Here is a 16,282-nt window from a genome sequence, read left to right as displayed (position 1 = left end):
AAAACATTATCACAGAACTACAGGTTTGGAAGGGACCTCTGGAGATGATCAAATGCAGGATCACCTAGGGCAGGTCACACAGGAACACATCCAGGTTGGTTTGGAATCTCTCTAGAGAAGGAGACTGCACAACCTCTCCAGGCAGCCTGCGCCAGGGCTCCAGCACCCTCAGGGTAAAGAAGTTTTTCCTCATGTTGAGGTGGAGCTTCCTGGGTTCCAGTTTGTATCCATTGCACCTCATCCTACCACACAACACCACTGAAAAGAGCCTGACCCCTTCTTCTTGGCATCCACCCTTCAGATCTTCATAAGCATTAAGAAGATCTCCATTCAGTCTTCTCTTCTCCAAACTAAACAGCCCCAGGTCTGTCAGCCTGCACACTGCACATCCCAGCACAGACTCTCCATCAATATCATGCTAAAACCTATAAACCTCAGGGGTTTCTGCATTTTCTTCTCTTCCAGGACAATGGGTTTGCCCAAAGCAGAAGGCCCTCTGGGGCTGGTGGCATCCCCATGGACAACAAGCAGACGGTGAATGTGCAACAGCAGCAGCAGCAGCAGCCAACCCGGCTCTACACGAACAGCAGCTCCGAGTCTGCTCTGCCAGGGCAGCTGAGTGGGCTCCACATTTCTCCTGCCCACAGGTAGGATGAGAACATGGCTCCTGCTCTGGGGCCTGCTGCTGTTCATGAAAACTTGGTTTCAAGTAGGGGTGTTGAGGTTGTGGTGCTGTTGGAGCTCCAGAGCTGCTGGGTTGAGCTCTGGAGCTGCCGGGTCAAGCTCCAGAGCTGTGGGGTTGAGCTCTTGCTCTGTTAGTTGAGTGTAGGGAAGGAAAAAAAAACACACCAAAAAAAGGTGTTTTGGAGATACCAAGTTGTGAGCAAAATGGCCACATGTGTATGCATGTAGCAACTGCAACACTGAGTTTATGATGCTGAAGCAACATTCAACCATTTATCTCTCAAATGGAGGCCTCAGCCCTGGAGGGGTTTCAAAGCTGTGGAGACGTGGTGCTGAGGGCCATGGTTTAGTGAGTACTTGGCAGTGCTGGGCTGATGGTTGGATGACCTTAAAGGTCTTTTCCAATCAAAAGGACTCCAAGGGTGAAGGTGCTGGTTTCCCAGAGCTGCATAAGATCCTTCTTATGGGTGTGGGTAGATTGGTGGCATCAGATCCAGTCTCTAAACTGGGATGAATGCCAAGGATTCTTCACAGCTTATGTTCAAGGCAGGATACTTTCGTAGGATTTTTACCCTCTTAGGAATGGGGATCACACTTGTACAGACCCCAGAGCAAAGTCTTGGTTTGGAAGCTGGGGGCACCAGAGGAGAAAATGGACCTCACTCAACTTGAGATGTTTATAAATATAGGATCTGCTCAGTGCAGCTGTCCAGGAGGCTGGGAAATAAATAATGCTGGTAGGAAAGAAAAAGCTTTGGTGGAGCCAAGAAGGGCCTGGGAGGACTTTGAGACGGGCCAGGTTGTGGACTGCAATGCTTTCACAAGGCTTCTGATGATGATGATTTATGGTCCTCCAGGCTGGCAAAAGGCTCTGCAAGAGACTCATAGCTGTGCTGAACACAAAGAGCAAAGAGAGCTTCTCCTCAGCCCCAGGAACTCTGTGCTGCATGAATTCATGTTCCAGCCGTGCTGTGAGCCAGAGTATTCCCTGTGCTGCTCCAGGGGAGCTGGAAAGAAGAGAACCACGCAGAAAAATAGGGAGGAGAAAATCTGATGTTTTCAGGGTGTGAGCCAAAAGCCAGGAGATTAGCTGGAGCGGAATCAGGTCAAAAGTGTGTCCTCCAAGCCAGGCTGGATGGGCCAGAAGTGGCCTTTTGGGGCTGAAAATGTGTGAATTGCTGTAGGAGGGGGCTGGAGCCAGGCAGGCAGGCACTCAGAGAGGGTTTGGGCTGGTGGGGAGTCACAGGAGTGGGCTCTCTCCTATGGCAGCAGCACTTTGCCCCTTGTTTCAGGAGGCTGAGGATGAAGGAGAATCACAGAATCAATAAGGCTGGGAAAGACCTCAGAGAGCAGAGCTGCCCAGCACTGCTCTACCCACAAGGACTGGGACCACCCATCTCAGCAAACAGAATTTTGGCTTTCTTTTGAAAGTGAATTTTGTTTGGGGTTTCTGGTGGTTTTTTTCCCTCCTTTGTTTCTTTTAAAATGAATTTTCTTTCTTAGATTTTTTTTTCATTTTAATCTTTTTTGAGGCAGACATGAATGTGATGCTGGTGGAGAACATGAGCCAGATGATGGCTCAGATGTGTTCAGATGGGCTTCAAGGGTCTTTGAAGGGACCTTAAAGATCATCAAGCTCCAGCCCTCAGCCGTGGGCAGGGACACCTTCCATGACCATGACCTTGATGATCTTCTCCTTAAAAAAAAGAGAGGAGCCCCTTTTCCCCAAGCTCTGCTGTGCTGTGAGGCCTCAGTGGAGCACACCTGCTCTTGAAATCAGCTCTGCTCCTCAGCAGGACACTTAAACATCCACCCCAAATGATTTTGATTCCAAACTCACTTGGTTCCAGACTGGATTCCAAATTCATGTTTTGCTGTATTGAACGAACTGGAATAACAGTTTAAATGACTCTCTGTTGTCTCTTGAGCTCCCTCACGTTGCATAGAGACAAGGAGCAGCTTCAGGTGTGGATACTGAAGGTCAGCATGTGATGGGGGGGAGTTATGGGGCTGCTCTTGTGTGCCATCCTTGATGCAGAGCAGCACAGGAGGTGTTTTTCTCATTTAAGCTGTGGGCTGTGTCATACAACAATAGAATTATTTAGTTTGGAAGAGGTCTATAAGATCATCCAATCCAACCATTAACCCAGGTCACCACTAAACCATGTCCCACAGCACCATGTCCACAGAGATTTGAAACCCCTTCAGGCATGGAGACTCCACCACTGCCCTGGGCAGCCTGGGCCAGGCCTTGACAACCCTTTTGGGGAAGAAATTGTTCCTCGTGCCCAACCTAAACCTCCCCTGGAGCAACTTGTGGCCATTTCTTGCCCTATCACTTGTTCCTTGGGAGAAGAGATTGATCTCCACCTGGCTCCAACCTCCCCTCAGGGAGTTGCAGAGAGCAATGAGGTCTCACCTTAGGCTTCTTTTCTCCAGGCTGAACACCCCAGGTTCCCTCAGCTACTCCTCACTAGCCCTGTTCTCCAGACCCATCATCAGCTTCTTTGCCCTTCTCTGGACCTCCTCCAGCCCCTCAATAACCTTTTTGGAGTGAGGAGCCCAAAACCAAACCCAGCAAGGTGTGGCCAGTACAGGGGGACCGTGCCTGGGAAAAAGATCTCTTACTGCAGTCACCTTCAGAAAGGCTGACTTCAGAGGAGAGAGCTGTGGATGGTGAGGGGATTTGCTGTCCTGCCTGTGCCTGGCAGCAGCCCCCGCTGTCCCCTTGCTGGATGCCCCGACAGTAGTAAGAGCGCTGAGAGCGTCCCCTGGCCCTCCTTAATGAGTGAGATTGCGAAAGAACAGATTGTTGTCCCCATCTTGTCAACCCACCCCACCTGTGGCACAGCACTGTGTGGCGCTGCCCTCCTTCCCAAAGGCAGCTGGTAGCTGGGCCAGCCCCGTGGTTGCTCAATCCAAGCTGACTGGGAACGGGTTCAACTTCAATGGCTGTTCCTGGGACAGACATAGCTCCAGGCAGAGACTCCCATGGGAATGGTGAGGTGTTTAATGACTCTGTGGGAATGGGGAGGATTCCTACCTCCCTGACGAGCTGACAACTGCTGTTTATGTTTGACTTGAGCCTTCATATTTGACTTGAGCCTTTCTTGCTCTTCTTTCAAACAGCCTTGACCCCTTGAAGTCTCTCCCACGGAACAGAAATGGGATTGATGTGGAGTCAGATGTCTACAAGATGCTTCAGGACTATGAGAAGCCTGCCTCAGAGCCCAAGCAGTCTGGATCCTTCCGATACTTGCAAGGCATGTTGGAGGCTGGTGAGAATGGTAAGGAGCTTGGCAGCAAGTCCCCTACACCACCCCATGACCAGGGCACTGCAGTAGGGCTTGAATCATCACCTGGTCCCTCTGTACCCACCAAGCTGCTAATGCATGCTTAGCTGCCTTCTCCTTCCCTTGCTGAGGATGCTGCTGAAGCCCCTAGAGGTGATGGGATGGGTTTGGAAACTCTTCTGCTCTGTCCTTTTACCACCCCATTGCCTTGGTGCTGAGGCAGCTCAGCTCAATAGGAAGGCCATAGAATCATAGAATAGTAGTGGCTGGAAGGGACCTTTGGAGATCATCCACTCCCACCCCCTTGCTAAAGCAGGGGCACCCACAGCAGCTTGGCCAGGATAACAATGTCAGGTGGGCTTTGAAAGCCTGCAGAGAAGGAGACTTCAGAGAAGGTTGCTCTCTGGGCAGCCTGCTCCAGGGCTCCTGCACCCTTAAAGTAAAGAATTTTCTTATATTCAGATAGAACCCTCTGGGTTCCAGTTTGCACCTGGTGCCTCTTGTACCCTCAATTAAAGAAGTTTCCTCTCACGTTCAGATGGAACCTTCTGGGTTCCAGTTTGTGCCTCTTGCGCCCTCAAAGTTAAGAAGCTTCTCCTTAAGTTCAAGTGCAGCTTGAAGGTCCAGGCTCCCTGTGAGGTGGAACACCCAGCTGGCAGGTTTCAAATGAGGGTTTCAGAAGCTCAGGCATCTGGAGGCTTACCCAATTTTCTAGTTGACTTGAGCATCGTGTGAAAGCTGGGTTTGCAAACAGCTCCTGCGCAGCAGCTGCGCTCCTGGGACGGCTTAGGAGATGTCACGGCCAAAGCGGTTGTGTAAGAGCGCTGGTGGAGAACCAGCCTCGGCAAATGGCATTTGCATAAGGACGTGGGATGGTCCTCAGCGAGGCAGGGATAGAGATCAGGAGCTCTTGGCTCACTTCTCAGGTCTGTCACAGCTTCCTGTCTGTGCTGTTAATGTGGGAAGGAGCCAGTTCCGAGCATTAAACCACCACGTCCCCAGACCACATTTCAGCTGCTTCTTATTTGCCTTTCAACCTTGAGACCATTGGGACTTTCACCTTCAAACTTTCAGGCTTCACTTTACAATCATTAGGGCAAGGCTCTTCCTTCTGCTTCCTTCTAACAGCCTTGTACTTTTGGATCATGTGAATCCAGGAACTTAGTTGTGATGGGAAAATCCCAGTGGCTGCAAATCTCATCATGAAGCTGCGAGAGGCAGCGAGTCAGGCTGCTGCTCCTCAGCTTCTCTGTATGTGGCATGATGGAGAAGGAGGGGAGACCTCTTTCTCTACAACTCCCTGAAAGGAGGCTGGAGTGAGGTGGATAGTGGTCTCTTCTCCCAAGGAAAAATTCGTAGGATAAGAGGAAATGTCCTTGAGCTGCACCAGGGGAGGTTTAGGTTGGGTATTAGAAGAAACTTCTTCGCTGAAAGGGTTCTCAAAGCCTGGCACAGGCTACTCAGGGAGGTGGCGGAATCCCCATCCCTGGAGGTGTTTCAGAGAGGCAGAGATGTGGTGCTGAGGGACATGGGTTAGCACCAGCCTTGGTAGTTACAGAATGATTGGACTGAGTGATCTTGAAGGTCTTTTCCAGCCAAAAGGATTCCATGGTTCTATGATACTGTGTGACTTGAAGGATACTGCTTCCCACTTCACAAGCAGCATGACTGTGGGGAACATCTGAGCATCAAGCTTCCACCAGCTGTTCTCAGTGGTGCTTGGGCACGTCTGAAAAGCGTGAGATGGGTTCAGCTGTGGAAATACCAGATGTAAACACTACAGCCCCTTCGAGCCTGGCAGGAAAACTGATGTTAATTACAGGTTCCAGATGTACCTTCAGATCCCTCACCAAGCACAAGCTGTCCCAGTGAGGTGCCTGCTGCACCCCCAGGTCTCCTCGTTAGGAAGAAGCAAATGGGAAGCGACTGGGTTAAGCCCAGTTAATAAGCCTGCTGCCTGCCTGCCTCCTCCATGCCAGGGAAAGGAGCAAAGATGGAGCTTTGCTGATTTGCTGCTGCCTGCCTGGCTCCTCCATGCCAGGGAAAGGAGCAAAGATGGAGCTTTGCTGCTGCCTGCCTCCTCCATGCCAGGGAAAGGAGCAAAGATGGAGCTTTGCTGTTTTGCTGCTGCCTGCCTGCCTCCTCCATGCCAGGGAAAGGAGCAAAGATGGAGCTTTGCTGCTGCCTGCCTCCTCCATGCCAGGGAAAGGAGCAAAGATGGAGCTTTGCTGCTTTGCTGCTGCCTGCCTGGCTCCTCCATGCCAGGGAAAGTAGCAAAGTTGGAGCTTTGCTGCTTTGCTGCTGCCTGCCTGGCTCCTCCATGCCAGGGAAAGGAGCAAAGATGGAGCTTTGCTGCTTTGCTGCTGCCTGCCCCTGCACCCCAGGGCAGAAATTTAGGATGAGGTGTGATGGGTTTAAACCAAAAGAGGAAGATTTAGACTGGAGAAAAGGAAGACATTTTTTCCACTGAGGGTGGTGGGCCCCTATCCCAGGTTGCCCAGAGAGGTGGGAGATGCCCCATCCCTGGAACTATTCCAGGTCAGGTTGTGTGGGGCTCTGAGCAACCTGCTCCAGCTGCAGATGTCCCTGCTGACTGCAGGACTGGATGAGCTTGCAACCTAAACCATTCCAAGCTGTGCTAGGCACCAGGGATGTGTGACTGGCTGCAGGCACAGCCCCACTCATGCCTTGGTCTTCACAACTTTCTGTTTGTTTCATAAAGGATGAGAAATTAAGTGAGAAGCATCTCTCTTGGCATAAAGCTCCCTGATCTTCCAGCAGAGTTTTAATCCCTGGGAGTGTTCCTGCTAGGTTGTTTTACAGCTTCCATCCCTCCTCCTTTTTCCTTAAGCCTCAAATCATACATTTTGGCCCGAGCCTGCTGTGTGTTGTCCTTTTAAAGTCAAGATCTCCTCTCCTGAGGAGCTAAGTGTCTCAAGCAACAGCCTGGTTTATATGGCAGATGTTTCTCCTGGTTGATGTATTTTCTTCAGCGTTGCCAGCCTCATCCCATGCCCATAAGCAGCTTCGTGCCAAGGATCTGGTGGAAGCTGGAAGACTCATCTCTGTAGGTGCACTTGGCATGGGAAGGATGAGCACTGCAGCCACAAATGGAGGCAGTGGTGGTTCAGATTATGGAGTTAAAGCATCTCACTGCCTTGCAAGGACCATAAATTACACTGAGGCTGTGGGCTGGTAAATGGAAGGAAATGGTACATCGTTTGGGCAGATGGGAAGCAGCCCTCTCAGCAGGGCTGGTTTTGCTGCAAATCTCCTTTGGTTTGGTTTGGTTTGGTTTTTTTCACATCTCTCTCTCTCTCTCCTAAGCAGCTTGTCCAAGGCTCTGAGACAGTGACAGCTTCACTGCTGCATGCTGGCAGATGAGTGTGTCTGGTCCAGGCGTGCCCTATCTCACGCTGGAGGAGCCAACAGCTTGAGCAGTTGTTTTGTTTTATTCCCAGCAAGGCAGCAGCAGGACTCCACAAGGGAGCTTGGCTGCAACCAGCCAAGCACTTGGAGGACCCCTGGGGTGGAGTAGCCCCAGTTGGCTCCTGGGCAGGCTGACTCACACATACTGAGGCTCCCAGCATCTCTAGTCTGTCTTGGGAAAGTGAGGTTTGGAGAGAAATGAGTCCTTTTGGGTTTATTCCTTTGGATAGAAACTTTGGAGCCTTGGTCTCTGGATTAGAGTCATGGCTGGAGATGGGGTCTGCTGTATAAGGAAGCCTTGTGCACCCCAATGGTAACCCTAGGCTATTGGGGTTGGGTGTGCTCCCACCTTCCCAGACCAGAACAGTGGAAGGTCCCAAGACACACTGGGTGAGGGAGCAGAGCTCTGTCCATGCCATGACAATCTTCAGAGCAATGCCCTTCAAGAGGTACCCTGTGAACCTGCACAGGATCAGTGAGCAGCCACCAGCAATGAGGCACCGGTCCCAGGTGCAAATAATTCACTTTGGGAAAGGCAGAGACATTCCTGGAGCCATGGGTGGCACCTCAGGGCAAAATCCAAGTGGAAGTTTCCAGAACTGGTGCAGTGTATACGGCCAGCTGGGGCAGAAAGGTGCTTGGGCTGCTGCTGAGACCTTCTGAGCATTGCGGGCTTTAAGACTGAGCATGAGCTGAAACAACCCCCTGGAAGGTCAGGGGGCAAGAGAAGCCTAAACACTGAAGAATGTCTTGTTCTTCCAAGAGCTTCTCTGCTGCTTTTCCAAGCTCTGTCAGCTGACGGAGGAAAATGCTTTGTCTTCCTTCATGAGCTTTTCCTTCCTGCAACCTTAAAGCCACCGCAGAGGAACCACAGATCAATAGGGACCCAAAAGAGCAGTCAGCTGTGAGCCACAAGAATCCACACGATGAATACTGGAAGCTTTTAAGTGTCCCAGTGGTGGGGAGTAAGCATGCTTGTGTTGTCCAAAGTATGAGGGCAGATGTTAAATCCCATGCTTGGACCTTTATGAAAGGAGGCTAGGTGCCCAGAAGACCTTCTCTTCTGTCACACTGTTTTGTAATAGATGATTTGAGGTTAAATGAGTGTTGTAGGAAGAAAAGTGTCTGTAACTCTGTTCTTGTTTGGTTTAACTTGCTCAGCTCTCCAACAGGCTTTTGTCTGTGTCTCTGTGACTGATGGTGGATCTGCCAAGCACACCTGAAGCGTTGGTGTGATGGATCTTCTTCTTTCTGGAGCTTTTGTGAGATTTCTGCTCTTCATCCTTCTTGATTCACTAAATAGCATTGCAGCCAAATTCATTTCCCACCTCTGGATTAATCATGGAACGGTCTGGGTTGGAAAGGACCTCATCTAGTCCAACCTTCTTGCAGTAAGCAGAGACATCTTCAACTAGATGAGGTTACTCAAAGCCTCATCCAGCCTAGCCTTTAGCATTTCCAGAGAGGGGCCAACAAGGCTGCTTTGCCTTTGGAGAAGGTGAAATAAAAGCCCTGGGGGGGACAAGTTTTCAATCTGTGTCTGTTTAAAATCCTCGGCAGGTGAAAAACTCGACAGACTGAGCAACCCCCGGAGCATCAAGTCCCCGGTGTCAAAGCTTGGGGGGACCATGGCTGGGCTGCAGATGCTCCCCGAGTGCACTCGCTGCGGCAACGGCATCGTGTAAGTGTCTGCTGCTGAACAGCCACCGCTGGGGTGGGGCAGCAGCACCGGGGCCTGGTGCGGTGCGATGGGACCACTGGGACCTGGCTGAGCTAGGGATGAGACCACCGGGAGCTGGCTGAGCCGGGGATGGGACCACCGGGAGCTGGCTGAGCTGGGGATGGGACCACCGGGAGCTGGCTGAGTGGGGGATGGGACCACCGGGAGCTGGCTGAGGTGGGGATGAGACCACCGGGACCTGGCTGAGCTGGGGATGGGACCACCGGGACCTGGCTGAGCTGGGGATGGGACCACCGGGACCTGGCTGAGCTGGGGATGGGACCACCGGGAGCTGGCTGAGCTAGGGATGAGACCACCGGGAGCTGGCTGAGCTGGGGATGGGACCACCGGGACCTGGCTGAGCTGGGGATGGGACCACTGGGACCTGGCTGAGCTGGGGATGGGACCACCGGGACCTGGCTGAGCTGGGGATGGGACCACCGGGACCTGGCTGAGCTGGGGATGGGACCACCGGGAGCTGGCTGAGCTAGGGATGAGACCACCGGGAGCTGGCTGAGCCGGGGATGGGACCACCGGGAGCTGGCTGAGCTGGGGATGGGACCACCGGGACCTGGCTGAGTGGGGGATGGGACCACCGGGAGCTGGCTGAGCCGGGGATGGGACCACCGGGAGCTGGCTGAGCTAGGGATGAGACCACCGGGACCTGGCTGAGCTGGGGATGGGACCACCGGGACCTGGCTGAGCCGGGGATGGGACCACTGGGACCTGGCTGAGCTGGTGATGGAACTACCAGGACCTGGCTGGGTTGGGGATGAGACCACCAGGACCTGGCTGAACTGGGGATGAGACCACCGGGACCTGGCTGAGCTGGGGATGGGACCACCAGGAGCTGGCTGAACTGGGGATGGGACCACCGGGACCTGGCTGAGCAGGGGATGAGACCACCAGGACCTGGCTGAGCTGGGGATGGGACCACCAGGACCTGGCTGAACTGGGGATGAGACCACCAGGACCTGGCTGAACTGGGGATGAGACCACCAGGACCTGGCTGAGTGGGGGATGGGACCACCGGGACCTGGCTGAGCTGGGGATGGGACCACCAGGAGCTGGCTGAACTGGGGATGAGACCACCAGGACCTGGCTGAACTGGGGATGGGACCACCAGGACCTGGCTGAGCTGGGGATGGGACCACCAGGACCTGGCTGAGCTGGGGATGGGACCACTGGGACCTGGCTGAGCGGGGGATGGGACCACCGGGACCTGGCTGAGCAGGGGATGAGACCACCAGGACCTGGCTGAACTGGGGATGGGACCACCGGGACCTGGCTGAGCAGGGGATGAGACCACCAGGACCTGGCTGAACTGGGGATGGGACCACCGGGACCTGGCTGAACTGGGGATGGGACCACCGGGACCTGGCTGAGCTGGGGATGGGACCACCAGGACCTGGCTGAGCTGGGGATGGGACCACCAGGATCTGGCTGAACTGGGGATGGGACCACCGGGACCTGGCTGAGCTGGGGATGGGACCACCGGGAGCTGGCTGGGTTGGGGATAGTAAGACCAGAACATGACTAGGTTGGGTCCCACCAGACATGAGGGGTTAGAATTCCCCCCAGGTACACCTTGCATTCTTTCCTGGTTTCCTTGCTGGCCATATACAAACCTGGACCTGAGAAGCACAGCTTGGATTGCCCCTTTTAAGGGAATCTGGCAGCAAAAGAGGGATGATTCATGGGATGGTTCCTGCTTATCCTAGTGGCTGCCTGGTGACTATGAGGAGTGCTGGTGGAGCTGACACTCCTTCAGTGCCTTGAGGAGGGAGAAACACTTTGAGGGTCAAGTAGAATAATCTGAGGATGATCTTTGTTTGTTTGTTGAAGAGTGACTCGGGGATGGACAGATGCTGGGTCTGATTTCAGGGAGTACAGGCGGGTTTCTGCTCCATCCTGTTGTAATTTATGTTCTGTTGTAATTTATGTTCTGCTTGAGCCAGATCTGCTGGCTGAGCCTCTGCACTGCAAACACTTGTAACCCTTTCCTTGCTGGTCTGTGCTCTGTGTGTGCAACCCCAGCAGTGTTTGGAGAATGCTGGCTCTCACTGTTTAGATTCAGGCTGAGCTTAGTAGAGGCTCAGCTTTGGATTGAGCTGTGGAGCAGTGCCACAGGGGATGTGGAAAGTTACACGGCAGAAAAGGACCTAGGGGTGCTGGTTGACAGCCAGCTGAATGTGAGCCAGCAGTGTGCCCAGGTAGCCAGGAAGGCCAACAGCATCTTGGCCTGGATCAGCATTAGTGTGACCAGCAGGACCACAGTGATTGTGCCTCTCTGCTGGGCACTGCTGTGGCCACACCTTGAATACCGGGTTCAGTTTTGGGCTACTCAGTCCAAGAAGGACATCAAGGGGCTGGAGCAGGTCCAGAGAAGGGCAACAAAGCTGGTGAAGGGTCTGGAGAACAGAGCTGGGGAGGAGCAGCTGAGGGAAGTGGGGTTGTTTAGCCTGGAGAAGAGGAGGCTGAGGGGGGACCTCGTTGGTCTCTTCTCCCTACTATCAGGCAATAGGATGAGAGGAAATGGCCTGAAACTGTGTCAGGGGAGGCTTAGTTTGGGTGTGAGGAACAATTTCTTTCCTGCCAGAGTGGTCAGGGATTGGAATAGGCTGCCCAGGGAGGTGGTAGAGCCACTATCCCTGGAGGTGTTCAAGAAAGCTGTGGCCATGGCACTGTGGGACATGGTTTAATGGCCATGGTGGTCTTAGTTTGATGGTTGGACTTGATAATCTTGCAGGTCTTATCCAACCAAAACAATTCTATGGTTCTATGTATCTAAGTGGGGGTGGAGCATCCCTTCATGAAGAAATAGAGTAGAGCCATGCCTGGAGCAGGGTGGCAGCTTTGGGTGGGCTGAGATGTTGGGATAGGAACCCACGATAACATCCTTACATGCTCCTACATGCTGCTTTCCCTTGCTCCATTTTCCTGGAGGCAGCAGAGGAAGCTGCTGATGCTGGTTGTTTCCCATAAGAAGTTCTATCTAAACATGAAGGGGAACTTCTTTAAGGGCAACAGAGCCCTAGAGCAGGCTGCCCAGAGAGGTGGTGGAGTCTCCATCTCTGGAGACATTAGAACCCACCTGGATGTGCTCCTGTGTGACCTTCTCTAGGTGAACCTGTCTTGGTAGTGGGGTCAGACTTGATCACAGGCTCACAGTATGTTAGGGGTTGGAAGGGACCTCCAAAGATCATCAAGTCAGACAGGAGAATCTGGCCAGGTTCTTCTGTGGCCTTACAGAAGGAGCAGTGTGTTACACCAACAGCAAGTCACAACAATTGTGACTGGGTTTATAAACCTCAACATGAGGAGGAACTTCTTCACTGTGAGCATCACAGAGCACTGGAACAGGCTGCCTGTGAAGCTTGTGGAGTCTCCTTTTCTGGAGACTTTCAAGACCCATCTGGATGTGTTCCTGTGTGACCTGTGCTGGATTTTATGGTCCTGCTCTGGCAGGGGTGTTGGACTTAGTGAAATTCAGAGGTCCCTTCCAACCCCTACAATTCTGTGACTCAAAGATGAGCAGAGGGCTGGAGCACCTCTCCTATGAGGACAAGACTGAGAGAGTTGGGCCTGTTCAGTCTGGAGAAGAGAAGGCTCCGAGGAGACCTAATTGTGGCCTTCCAGTATCTGAAGGAGGCTACAAGAAAGCTGGGGAGGGACTTTTTAGGGTGTCAGGGAGTGAGAGGACTGGGGGTGATGGAACAAAACTAGAAATGGGTAGATTGAGATTGGATGTTAGGAAGAAGTTCTTCCCCATGAAGGTGGTGAGACACTGGCACAGGTTGCCCAGGGAGGTGGTAGCAGCCTCATCCCTGGAGGCTTTTAAAGCCAGACTGGATGAGGCCCTGAGCAACCTTGGGATAGTGTGAGGTGTCCCTGCCCATGGCAGGGAGGGTGGAAGTGGATGATCCTTGAGGTCCCTTCCAACCCTGACAATTCCATGCTTCTATGACTGCCCAGCTCACCCCAGCTCTCCCCACCCATCTCTCCCTAGAGGCACCATCGTCAAAGCCCGGGACAAGCTGTACCACCCCGAGTGCTTCATGTGCGACGACTGCGGGCTCAACCTGAAGCAGCGCGGCTACTTCTTCATCGAGGAGCAGCTGTACTGCGAGACCCACGCCAAGGAGAGGGTTAAGCCCCCCGAGGGCTATGACGTGGTGGCTGTTTATCCAAACGCCAAAGTCGAACTCGTCTAAACCCCCGGCGGAGCTCCGCGGAGCTCGGGTGGCCGCCCGCCGCCCACCCACGTCCTCCCCGCCGGCTGCGCGCCGGGGCTGGAATCCACCCCCCCCGATTACCAAAGCCCAAGGTCCAATTGCCTTCTCCCAGATAAAGAAAAAAAAAACGTTTACACTTGGGATCTCCAGGGGAAATGGTGTTGAAAGCATCCCAACAGGTTTTTCCCTTCTTCTTGACACTCTGCTTTCGGGGTTGCCGCGCTGGGTTGTTAGCCTGTGCCGTAACCTTCTCCCAAGGTCTGTGTAAATAGTGAGCAATCCTCTGCCCTGTTTCATATAAAAGCAGTCTGCCTGTATTTTATTTTAATTTTAACTTTCTGTTGCTCCCCCTCCCCCCGAGAAAGCCAGGGAGATGTTCTGAAAGCTGAAAGAAAATAAGGCACTTTAAGAGAAGAAGCTGGCTCCTGGCCTCTGACCTTCAGCTCCTGCCCTGGTGATTAAAGCCAACCCCACTCAAGGAGTCAGGGATGTGGCACCAGTGGGTTGGGGTCCCCAGCTCAGCCCCACCCCAGCAGATGTGCCAAGGAAGGGAGGTCTCCTCAGGCAGTATTTGCTATGCAATTCCCTGGATCAGGGCACGGCAGTTTGAGGCTGACAGGGGTGGATCTGAGCTCCCCATACTGAGCACGCAACCAGGCTTTTTCTTCCTTCTCTCCTTCCTCATTCATTTGTTCTCTGTCATCTAACCCTGCCAAGCACCACACCTTGAAGGGACACTGAAGCAATACAGAGCCCACCTTGGCTGTTCCCACCTTCCACACTCATGTTGTCCTTGCTTTGGCCATCCTGACCTTTATTTCCAGATCCCCAGACTGCTGTCATCTGGGTCTGCCTGCCAGCAGGGAGCTGCTGACAAAATCCCTCCAAGCACTTGGGAAGTGGCTGGAGTGGTGGAAAGCCCTGAGTCCAGAGGCAGCGGGTTGAGATTTACCCCCATATCCAAAGGCTGTGCTTTCAGCTGGGTCCACCATCCACCTTATTTGATGGGGACAGGTTTTCAAGGCTGTTGGGATGTTGCTTGGTTGGAGAAATGCAGGGTTCCTGGTAGTGTTTGGAGAAGAGAGGGTTTGTCACTCAGCTGCTGGGTGCTGGTGGGAGCCACCCACGGGTTTGGAACCCTGAGGTTCCTTCTGCTTTGAGACAGCCTCCTTCCTCCTCCTCACTTCAGAGAGGGAAGACACGAGGGAGAAATAGAAATGTTTGGTGCTGTCTTCTCTTCCATGGAAAAGGAAAACAAGAGATGGGATGATGGGCAAAGTGCTCCTTCCCCTTCCACCTGTGGAAGGAGGAAATCTGGGACTGCAGGAAGGTTGTGTTATCCTGGCTGGGGCTGAGCACTCAATTTCATCCTACTGGTTTCCTCCCCAGAAGGGGGTGGGGGTAAGGGTTTTAGGCTGATACTGGACCTTTTCACCAGGTGCCTTATAGGATTTGAGGCAGCTCCTGCCCTGTGCCTGGTGGTATCCTCACTGGGTACCACTGCGCAATGGAGGGATGCTGGCCATGCAGATTCCTGCTCAGAGCAGAACCTCCTCCTTCTCCACCACCTCCTTCCTGCCATCAGGAGCTTCAGTTCTTAAAGTGCAAGAAAAACATGGAAAGCTTTCCCAGTTTTTCTTGTATTTTCATAGCCTTGCTCAACAGGTTGTCCCCTCCCTGGAAGTGTTCAAAGCCAGGTTCGATGGAACCTTCAGCAACCTGAGCTAGTGGAAGGTGTCCCTGACCATGGCAGGGAGTTGGAACTGGATGATCTTTGAGGTCCCTTCCAACCCAAACCAGTCTATGATTCTATGACCACCTGAAGGGAAATACTTGGGACAACTGTAAATGAGGAGGAGATGGACAATAATCAGGTAGGAATTGTTGGTGCCCTTTTTTGCAGCCTCTGCTTGGAGCTTCTCCTCAACTGTCAGAAACATTTGGCCTGGATTCCCCCACTAACCTCACTCTGTGCTGGGCTGAGCTCTAGTGCCTGTAGCTTGCAAGTTCAGGCGTCACCCACACCTGGGACTGAATCCATCTTGGCTGAGCCATGGGAAACTCGTGACACAAATGGCAAAGAGGCTTTTCCCATCCTCCCCAGCTGCCAGCCAGGGGTCACTCACGGCAGCTCTTGTCCCCTGTTGGACTCCATCGGTGGTTGTGTCCTTGTGGGGACGCTGGATGTCCTGCAGCCCTGGCACAAGCAACACCTTAGGAATTCATAGCCTGCCTCAGTGACTTCAGTTTGATCAGTAACAGGCTGCTGGTAGGGCACCAGTACAGCACTGGGAGCACTGGGCACAGGGCATTTCTTTTCACTGCAGACCAAGTTCCCACAAGTCCATCTGTCCACGTGGCTGGCTTGTGGTACCCTTAGGAGTAACCAACCAACTCAACTGATCCCCCCATGGAGCTTAAAGCCTCTCACAGCCCCATTCTGGGGGGCATCCTGGCTTTGGGCCACCTCATTCAGCTGATGATGGAGGTCTGTAGGTGCTGCCACAAGTGAGGGTCTGGTGGCACCAGGGATGCTGTTTGTATGAGACACAAAATAAAGCTGTGTTGGTGGGTTTATGTCTCACATCACTTAGTTTGGACTTTGTCTGGACCCTGGTTTGGTCTCTCCCACGGTGGCCCCACTACATGCAGAGGTGCCTCGGCATCCAGATAAGGAGGACATTGGATAAAGTTTAGAGAGCATCTTGGAGAGCTGCACTTCTCCTGGCATCATGTGTTGAGAGCTTTGGCTGAGATTTGGTCTCTGTGTCGGTGGGGCTTTGGTGAGTTTGTAACTTAAAGGGGTCGATGAGAAAGCTGAGGACAGGCTTTTGGGCAGGATCTGTTCTAACAGGACAAGGAATGATGTTTTGAACAAGAAGAGGAAGATTCAGATGGGATAGAAAGAAGAAATTCTTCAG

The 16,282-nt window shown here is 53.0% G+C and overlaps 1 protein-coding gene across 1 annotated transcript in view; it reads left to right on the top strand.

Annotated features, from left to right (window-relative positions):
* PDLIM4 (PDZ and LIM domain 4) overlaps positions 1–15,947 on the top strand; it is a 73,575-nt gene extending 57,628 nt beyond the window's left edge. The window contains exons 4-7 of the mRNA XM_068158072.1: positions 466–647; positions 3,814–3,971; positions 8,967–9,087; positions 13,136–15,947. Coding sequence (XP_068014173.1) covers positions 466–647; positions 3,814–3,971; positions 8,967–9,087; positions 13,136–13,340 — 666 coding nt within the window. The 3' untranslated portion in view covers positions 13,341–15,947. The remainder of the gene's footprint in view (positions 1–465; positions 648–3,813; positions 3,972–8,966; positions 9,088–13,135) is intronic.
* Positions 15,948–16,282: the final 335 nt, after the last annotated feature.

This window comes from Melanerpes formicivorus, unplaced genomic scaffold (genome assembly GCF_026170545.1).
Source record: "Melanerpes formicivorus ecotype bairdi unplaced genomic scaffold, bMelFor1.0.p_v2 SCAF_2, whole genome shotgun sequence".
NCBI classification, from domain to species: domain Eukaryota; kingdom Metazoa; phylum Chordata; class Aves; order Piciformes; family Picidae; genus Melanerpes; species Melanerpes formicivorus.
The sequence above is the reverse complement of the archived record's forward strand: the minus strand, read 5'-3'. Positions and strand labels throughout refer to the sequence as shown.